At 39.5% G+C, this 9,422-nt stretch overlaps 2 protein-coding genes and 1 long non-coding RNA gene across 3 annotated transcripts; 2 read left to right on the top strand and 1 right to left on the bottom strand.

The window, feature by feature from the left end:
- The first annotated feature begins 949 nt into the window (after positions 1-949).
- Positions 950-6,529, top strand: LOC135076313 (uncharacterized). Its single transcript, XR_010258243.1, has 3 exons — positions 950-1,096; positions 5,258-5,974; positions 6,373-6,529. It is a non-coding gene; the product is annotated as an uncharacterized LOC135076313 (long non-coding RNA).
- Positions 6,530-6,550: 21 nt separating this feature from the next.
- On the top strand, positions 6,551-7,166 carry LOC135076311 (LYR motif-containing protein 2). The gene is made up of 2 exons (XM_063970792.1): positions 6,551-6,722; positions 6,920-7,166. The coding sequence occupies exons 1-2, from the start codon at positions 6,681-6,683 to the stop codon at positions 7,139-7,141; spliced, it is 264 nt and encodes an 87-aa protein (XP_063826862.1). The 5' UTR covers positions 6,551-6,680; the 3' UTR covers positions 7,142-7,166.
- LOC135076310 (membrane-bound transcription factor site-2 protease) lies at positions 7,161-9,351 on the bottom strand. Its single transcript, XM_063970791.1, has 2 exons — positions 9,019-9,351; positions 7,161-8,933 (listed from the first exon to the last, which is right to left on the bottom strand). The coding sequence occupies exons 1-2, from the start codon at positions 9,091-9,093 to the stop codon at positions 7,524-7,526; spliced, it is 1,485 nt and encodes a 494-aa protein (XP_063826861.1). The 5' UTR covers positions 9,094-9,351; the 3' UTR covers positions 7,161-7,523.
- Between the last annotated feature and the right edge of the window lie 71 nt (positions 9,352-9,422).

Genomic DNA, 9,422 nt, shown 5'->3' with positions numbered 1-9,422 from the left:
GGTAATACTTTCAGTTAGCCGATGTTTTAGATAGGTACCTAGGTATAAATTGTGCCGTTTATCACAGTTGTTAATACTGTGTGAGATAGTTAAAATAATATACTCAAACAAAGGATCGAAGATTTTACAGCTTAGGTAGGTACCTAAGCTGTAAAACATAGGTATGTTACATAAGTAATTAAAATAAAAAAGACGATAAATAACTTGAAAAAACCGAATTGTTTACGGTGGGAATCAAACCCACGCACGACCATTCGCTTGCCGGGCAAATATTCCAGCTAGGAGTAAGTAAAGCAGCAACTAGCGTCAGGCAGGATAGTTAAAATTTCTAGTGTGGAATTAATTAAAGTTAAATGAAGATTGGTCTCAGGCTTTCAGCTCAGTCGTAAAGTCGTAAATGATGATTGATGGGGCATCAATATAGTTCCAAAATACTGAACTGTCCTATGCATGACATTGACAGTGGGGCGCCACCGTCAATACCGGATCGCTGGTTCCGATGTTTGCCATGTTGGAAACCATATAGTTGACCGATGGTAGCGCCCCCCTGTCATTGAGTTTGGTGGCACAGTTCAGCGTGGGTCATCTATAGCTGCTTCGTATTTACATGTAGCGTCATCTATTGGTGAAATCATCCATCATCAAACCTGTGGTGGACGAACTGGACGACATAGCACATCGTGGGAGGGTTTATCATCCGCTGATTGCCTACAATAAGTTTGTTGGTAAAACCACAGAATAAGTAATGGTAAAACGGGCGTCAGTAGCGAATGAAAATGGTTGAAATGAAAAAAATGGTTTTTTTTTAGTTTAGTGAAACTATCAAAAAACGATACTGAAATTATTTCGACCATTGATTCGACTTTAAGAAAAATAAAAAAGTCATTTTAGGGCCTGCCGTCATTACTGTCAAACACAGACTGTCAAAATTATCAAAATCAGGTTTTTTCCGTCTCGCGAGTGTCAGTGGCTACACGTGTTTCAGGAAAACAATTAGTTTTGGTGTAATTACTAGTGTAATCTTTTACAGAAAATCAATTTTAAGCTAAATTATTACTAAAACAAGGGTGGTGGTACATAAGTTTATTTATTCTCGGTAAGTTTTAACAAAAATGGACCCTAGTCCTCCCGACCCGCCTGATCCTCCAGATCAGACGGATACAATGGAGGTCTCCCAACCCTTATTCTCCCAAACGGCAACTAAACGCCGCCTAGATACGGAGGTTGACTCCGAGCCCGCCAAGAGGACAAACACAGACGGATCTTCACAAAATCATCAATCGGTGTACACACATCCCTCACTTGTGATTGCTCCTAAAATCTACAGCGACCAGGACAAAGGCCCCTTTATCGTTCACGTTTCCCATGTGGAAAATGAACCTTCTTCCCCAGCTTATATACAACCCATGAGATTTGGCAAATTTCTTGTGACTAACAAAATACAGGGAATTATTTTAGACGGAGTCAAAAAAATTGGCAGAAACAGGATTTCTGTCGAATTTCTTTCATCCACTGCTGCTAACAATTTCCTTAGTAATGAAATTTTGTCCATGTACAAATATGTAGCTTCCATCCCAACTTATAACGTGACCCGCATGGGCCTCATTCGAAATATCCCTACAGACTGGACCATGGACGAACTCGCTGAATCCTTGACTACCCCAGACGGCTGCGGTATCCTTTTGAAGGCGCGCCGTCTCAATAGGAAACTAGTTCAAGATAATCAAACTTCCTGGGTCCCCACACAAACAGTCGTAGTCACATTTAAGGGTCAAGTTCTCCCGGAAAGAGTCTTTTGCTTCCACAACTCATTACCAGTTGAGACGTACCAGCTCCCAACTATCCAATGCATGAACTGCTGTCGTTTCGGCCACGTCAAGTCTCAATGCCGGTCCAAGCCAAGATGCTACCGATGCACTCAACCACACTCCGCTGAGGAATGCCAAGTTACGGAAGACAAAGCTACTTGTATTAACTGTCAGGGCCCCCATTTTGCATTAAACAGGTCCTGCCCAGAGCACTCTCGGCAGAAGGCAATCAAGATCACCATGTCTCAGGACAATATCTCCTACTCCCAGGCCTCCTCCCAATTTGCGCCAGTTCGTAGGTCATATGCAGACATTGCTAAATCCCCATCACCCCAAAAATCCAACCCCACTCCTCAATCTTCCTACCCCCAATCCACTCCCTCCACTCAATCCAGCTCTTACAGAAAGTCCATCCCACGCCCATCCCGTCCTCATACGCCATTGAATAAAGGGTATGACAAACAGGCACACCAAGCCATAATAGGCAACTGTGCCTCCACCCTCCCCAATGGCTGCGCTTTAGGCGATGACTCTTTTTCCTCCTTAGGAGAGGAGAACCTTCTGGACCTGGTTCTCTCTCTTATCCTCCAAATTGTTTCTGGCCGTAAAAACACCTTACCGTCCAACGTTGCGCAAAAGCTTTCCCAAATCTCGCAGTTAACTTGCAATAATAATGTCGACAGAGGTAGTCCAATGGAACTGCAAAAGCATTAGACGTAAAAAACACGAATTAACATTTTTGATTAATAAATATTCTCCATCGGTCCTAGCCATCTCGGAGACATGGCTGGTGCCTGGTTCACACTTTCGTGTATCAGGTTACTCGTGCCTCCGGGATGATAGAACCGATGGTTACGCGGGAAGTGCCTTACTTGTAAGGCGCTCTCTCCGCTATACCCAACTCCCTCTCCCCTCGCACAGTCAAGACATTAATGTCGTGGCCGTGCGAGTATTTGACATATCCTTTCTATCCGCTTATATTCCTCGTCCTAACTCTTCCTCTATTAATGAATTACGCTCTGCCATTATATCCCTTCCTCCTCCTGTCCTCATTATGGGTGACTTAAATGCCCATCACGTCTCATGGGGCTCATATCACTCTGACTCCCCTGGATCATTGCTTTTGGATCTTTTGGATGATTTGGACCTCTGCATTTTGAACAATGGCTGTCCAACGAGAAGATGCGCGCCGTCTCAAAACCCAGCGTCTGCCGTGGATGTTTCGTTTTGTTCACCTAATTTGAGCTCAATTCTTTCCTGGAGCGTTCTTAAAAGCACGTTCGGTAGTGACCATTTTCCAATTTTAATTTCTCTACCGAATAATAATTCTCCAATAAATCGCCCTCCTCCCCTCTTAAAATATAAATTAAATAACGCTGATTGGTCAGGCTATTATGCGTCGGTTAGAGAGAAACTGAAGGACCTACCTAATGTCACTAACGAGAACGCTCTTGACGTGTACTCGGAGTTTGTGAATACCCTGCTGACATCAGCTGATGCTCATATCCCAACAAAAAACCCATCTAGGAAGGTATCACCTCCCTGGTGGGATGCAGAGTGTACTGCTAGTGTCCAAAATCGTAAAGAGGCTGAAAAAAGATACAATCGTTCAATGACCATGGAGAATTACATCTTCTACCAAAAAACTGCTGCGCAAACCAGAAAATTTCTGGCCAAAAAGAAGAGAAAGGGCTGGATTAAGTTCTGCGAGACTATGTCTCCAAGAACTCCTTCCTCAATAGTTTGGAAGCATATCAAAAGATACCGCAGGTCTTTATTACCAATGAATGCTCCTTCAAATGATCCCTCAACATGGTTAAATTCTTTCGCTGACAAATTGGCTCCTCCTTTTGTTCCTTTCATGGATAGCTTCCCTTCTCCCAGTAGTTTTCTTCCTCATACAAACAACCTCGATAGGCCCTTTTCATTTGAAGAACTGTCATTGGCTCTTGACGGTTTAAAGGATTCTTCCCCAGGGGTAGATGGAATCCCATACTCTTTTATATTAAAATCCCCCGAAAAAGCCAAACATTACTTTCTCGACACCATTAACTCTTTTCTTGATCTAGGTTCTCTTCCGGAATCTTGGAAACAACAGATAGTTATTCCAATCCCCAAACCAGGAAAAGAACCTTCAGACCACAATTCCTACCGTCCTATAGCTCTCTCTTCCGTCCTTCTCAAAATAATGGAGCACATGGTTAAAAACCGCCTAGAATGGTTCTTAGAATCCAGCAACATCTTGCCTAAGTCCCAATTTGGCTTCCGTAAAGGGCTGAGCACTCTTGATAGTTTGAGCATCTTGACAACCGATATCCGAGTAGCTTTCCAAAATAAAGAGTTCCTTGTTGGTGTTTTCCTGGACATAGCCTCCGCGTATGATAACGTTTTGCTCCCATTGCTCAGGCAAAAATTGCACTTACTGAGTATCCCGGAGAAACTGGTACGTCTCATCTGTAACACATTGATGTCTAGATCAATAACGGTGAGATGTCAAGACTCTTCTGTTCCTCGTTTGATATGGAAAGGCCTCCCTCAAGGGTCTGTGCTTAGTCCCCTACTCTATAGCGTTTATACATACGACCTAAACAGAACAGTTGACTCTTTCTGCAGCATACTGCAGTACGCGGATGATATATCTCTGTATTACTCCTCCAAATCTATAAACGAAGCAAGCTCTCGTCTAAACTCAGCATTAGATTACCTTAACTCTTGGATGACAGACCATGGACTCTCAATTTCTGTTCAAAAATGTAGTTGCGTTGTCTTCACCAGAAAACGTTCCATTCCAAATTTAGATATATCATTGAACGGCGATAGCATTCCCTGCAACAATCAAGTAAAATTTTTGGGATTAGTTCTTGACACCCGGTTGTCAGGTATCCCGCATTTCAACTATATCCTTGGAAAGGCAGAAAAAGGGTTAAATATTCTTCGAGCCCTCTCGGGTGCCTGGTGGGGTGCTCATCCTTATTCCCAAAAGCTACTATATAATGCTATCGTTCGTAGCCATTTTGACTATGCTTCATTTCTGTTAGACCCTTGTAACAAATCCGTCCTCGATAAAATTACTAAAACCCAATCTAAATGTCTTCGCATAATACTGGGAGCTATGAAATCCTCGCCTATCAACGGTTTACAGGTTGAAAGCGTGGAACCTCCCCTCTATTTGCGTAGACAATACCTCAGTGACAGATTTTATTTAAAAGTTTCTCAAAATTCAACTCACCCATTAAATGACAAATTAATCCTCCTCTCTTCACTGATCAACAACGACCCCTCCCGGAGTTTGCCATGTATCTTGTTAAGTTACCAGAAATTTAACCGTCTCCCCACTCCAATTGAAAAAATTACATTGAATCCCCTTTTCTCCAACAGCTTTGAATCACTACTTTACCATCCCCCCATTATTTTAAACTTTGGTATAACGAAAGATTCATGTTCTGCAGGCCAAGAATTTATCAATATTGTCTCCGAACACTGGCAAGGCTGGCTCAAGATATATACTGATGCTTCTAAGCTGGACGAAGGTGGATGCACAGGTGCTGCAGTATGGATCCCAGCATACAAAATAACATTGAATTTTAAGTGTCCTCCTGTTACATCAGTGTTCACCGGAGAATCTGTTGCTATACTTGAAGCTATTCGCTATATAATCTCTCATCAACTCAATAACACTCTGATTTTCACCGATTCTCTAAGCTGTCTTCAATCCATTTTAGCCAATCCCTTCAAATCCAAATCCAAATTTCCAATAATTTTCAAAATTCGAGAAGCCCTATATCAGTGTAATCAGCTGAATTTAAAAGTCGTTTTGGCCTGGATCCCAAGTCATCGAGGAATTCCTGGTAATGAAACAGTAGACTCATCCGCCAAAATTGCTATAACCACTGGCTCGTTGGAACATTACAAGTTATATGCGCATGACGCTTCCTCCCTGCCACGCAGTCACCTTTACAAATCGTGGAATACTCACTGGGAAAAGTCTAAACGATTGGCTGGTAGATATTATGCAGACATCCAACAGAGCATTCCCACAAGACCCTGGTTCTTTAAATATCACCACTTATCTAAAAGGACTGTTTCCATTATCTGTCGCTTGCGTCTTGGTCATGCTTGTACCCCGGTTCACCTTGCAAAAATGCGGATTAAAGATAATTCCCTATGTGAGTGCGGCTTAGACGAGGGATCAACCAACCACATATTTTTCAATTGCCCGAAAATTGGCTCTTCCTTGTTTGATTTTCTTCCCAAAAAATTCCCACTCCCTACTAACATTAAGTGTGTCCTTAATTGTAATAACCCTTCCACTTTAAAATCCCTTGTTAAATTCATTAACTCAAACAAAATTAATTTGTAGGTGAATGGTACTGTTTAGTGTTTGGCAAACGTTTTTAAATTATCCCTCTGAGTGACAAGTAACTTTTTTTTTTTTTTTTTCCCTAATTTGTCACCTGCACTGCAACAACAACATCCCTTTTTTTGTCTCCCATAATTGTTTGTTCTTTTTATATTTTATTTTCACGTATTGTGTTGTCTTATTTGTGATGTCTGTTTGTTTTAGGTATATAAGTTTGCTTAGATTGCAGCTACAAAATTTTCTATTTTTATAACAACAACCACTGTGTAAAAGCTGCGCACGTGACATTGGCGGAATAGTGTGCCCTCAGTGGCGAAAAAACGCAAGTTCATCGCCATAAACCAAAGAAGAAGAAGAAGAAGATCAAAATCAGCTGTTTTTGTTATTGCACAGTGTTATTGTGCGTTTCCTGGGACATTATTTTCGTAAAATGAGGAAGATAATTCCAGATTTCTGATTTTTATTATAACACGGCACATATAAGTCAATAATACAGATTATTGGACCGAGAAATGGCATCTAAATTACCTAAAACTGCTTTGAGTTTGAAACAGGTAAGTTCACGAATCACGACCTGTTATTATTGTGAACTTGTGGATTAATAACATTATTTTTAGTTTCTTAAGTTGCCTGAGTTCTAGCTACAACTTTGTATGACGGCATTGCTATTCATATCATAGGAATAGAAATGATTTAGAGGTTATGGTAGGTTTATTGAAGATAAACAACTAATTTTGTTATTTATTTCCAGTTCCTCATACGCCAAGAAGTACTCAAACTATACAGAGAAATATTTCGCACAATTAAACTAGTGTCAGATGAAAATACGAGAATAGAATTGAAAGAATGGGCGCGTACCGACTTCAGGAACAATATGCATCACAAAGATGAAACAACTATCAAAGCCATGCTCCACTACGGAAAGAAATCATTAAAAGATCTACAAAGTTCTCTCGCATTAAGTAAAAGTTAGTTAGAATAAAAAACTTAAATTCTCATTAAGTTTTATTTGTTAAAATCACAAAATGACTATGACTGTTACATTACATTAGTTATTGTTAGCAATAATAAATTAATCTTAGTTAATAAAACAATATAAAAAACCTATTGCTTCTAAATTGCAACTTAACTGTCTATTCCTTCACATTTCATTTTTATAGAGCTGGTATTTTAATGCTAATACTGTTCATACACATCAACTACATTACAATCATTAATGAAGCTCCAAGCTCACTTTTAGTCCCACGCTGTTATGTATTAAAACATACATAGGCGGACTTCAGACTTTCATAGGAAATTCTTAATACCTACAAATTATTAGCTTCAGTATGTCCAACTCACTCACTATTTGAGTCTCAATTATCCACAAAAACTGTTTTATAAAACAAATACAACAGCACTGGGCCAGTAATGCCAGTCCCAACAACTATTGTAAAAACAGTGAAAAATGTAACAAAATCACCATTTTTATTCAAATACTTAGCTAGCATTTGAATCAAATTCCTTGCTATATGATGTCCATCAGTTCCATAGCAAGGTATAACATTTAAAAATCCAATGCCCATGGAAAAAATGAAAATGTACCTGAGAAGCTTCTCAAATTGAGATGGGGAAAAGAAAGAGAATATGGCCAGCCTAGGGAAATATTGATCAACAAAAACTGTCTTGTGCAAGTCATAGGGTAGTCCTAGGTAGAGGACAGGATTATTATCTTTTCGTTCAATGATGAGCAAGTATGTGTGGTTATTCAAGGATGGCCTCAAGCAATGGGTGTTTCTTGGACAGAGAAACCCTCCTCCTTCAGAACATTTAGTGAATTTCTTCTTAATCATGTCCCTTGGCTTCAGGCAAGAATATTGTCCTGGGAGGGCAGAGTCTGCTGTTTTGGGTTCCATATACTCAAAGCAAAAGCCATAAATATCATCTTTCCTGCAGCATTCCACTACATCATTTTCTTTCACTGTTTCCATCATAATCTCATCATTTTGAGCGATGAATTCAGCACTTGTGCAAATTCCAAATCGATCATGCGCCATGTGTAGACAGTACGTCCAGTCATTTATATTTTTAACGTCACATCCATTGACAGTCATGATTATGTCATCCTTATCTAAACCTCTGACATCTTTCAGAGGGGAATCATCGGTGAACCCTGTGACTCTTACTCCTACATCAGTCTCGTAAGCTATACTAAACAAAACTGGTGCTGAGAAAAACAATAGCAAAGCAACAAATGCTGTGGCAATGTTATGCCACACTCCTGCACAATAAATCCTCAGTCTTTTACCAATTGCTAGGCTGTTGAGATGTTCTGTGTTGAGTTGTACAAAGGCTATAGGTATGATTGTAAAAACATACACACCGACTGATATCAACTGTACGTCCTCTTGGGCAGCTGCCATGGCATGGCCGAGCTCATGGAATATGCTGCAAAACCCGATAGACAGGAAGTAGACCCAGAAGTCAGAAAGAGGTATATTTACCCCTGGCAACATCGCCTTGACTTCAGGCATTCCATTTATTTGTATGGAATCATAGAAGTGCTCAATAATGAACGACATAAGTGTCCATATAGCAAATGGCAGGAATAAACACACAGTAAACACATATCCTACGCTGAACCACTTCTTTAAAATACGGGACATGTTTTTACTCCATCTATAGATGAATCTGTTGAAGGCTGTAGTGGTCCAGGAAAAGTTGAAAATTCCAACTTTAAGTCCAGTTCCTTCCATGAAAGCGTAATACGGGTAGTGCATACAACTCTGAAAATTACAAAAAAATATTTTATTATTTATTTAAACAGTTAAATAATACAAATAAACGAGAAAATTGACTACTGAATTGTACCTTGAAGAAGGCGTCAAAAAACCATATTACAACATAGAAGGCTAAAGCGAAAGAACAAAGTACTGTAAATGACATCTTGCTATTAACAAATTATTAATTTAAATAATAATATTATTTCAAATTACGCGTTAATTATGATTATTGTGCAAAGATAAGAAAACCGGCTCGTCAAAATCGATTGAAAACAAGATGTCAAATTTCCTGAAACGTCAATCAAAGTAAGGTCTCTTCGTTTCATTCATCTGAAATTCTAAAATAAACATCTAAATTAATTTTAAATGTTTACATTAAGGTAAATGGCTAATTTTCAGTATATTAAGTTACATAATTCAGTACAAAATTGGTGCTAGTCATGAAGAAAGCACAAATGAATGCGTGCCTGACTAAATGTTAAGAAGTATTCT

The sequence above is a fragment of the Ostrinia nubilalis genome, chromosome 11 (assembly GCF_963855985.1).
Source record: "Ostrinia nubilalis chromosome 11, ilOstNubi1.1, whole genome shotgun sequence".
NCBI classification, from domain to species: Eukaryota; Metazoa; Arthropoda; class Insecta; order Lepidoptera; family Crambidae; genus Ostrinia; species Ostrinia nubilalis.
This window is presented reverse-complemented; position numbering and strand designations above follow the sequence as displayed.

What these genes read in the sequence shown, in the direction of transcription:
- LOC135076311 (XM_063970792.1), top strand. Translation starts at nt 6,681, where the DNA reads ATGGCATCTAAATTACCTAAAACTGCTTTGAGTTTGAAACAG. An exon ending in CTGCTTTGAGTTTGAAACAG is followed by an intron (nt 6,723 to 6,919) that starts GTAAGTTCACGA and finishes ATTTATTTCCAG; the next exon opens with TTCCTCATACGCCAAGAAGT.
- LOC135076310 (XM_063970791.1), bottom strand. Translation starts at nt 9,093, where the DNA reads ATGTCATTTACAGTACTTTGTTCTTTCGCTTTAGCCTTCTATGTTGTA. An exon ending in TTTTTGACGCCTTCTTCAAG is followed by an intron (nt 8,934 to 9,018) that starts GTACAATTCAGT and finishes TGTAATTTTCAG; the next exon opens with AGTTGTATGCACTACCCGTA.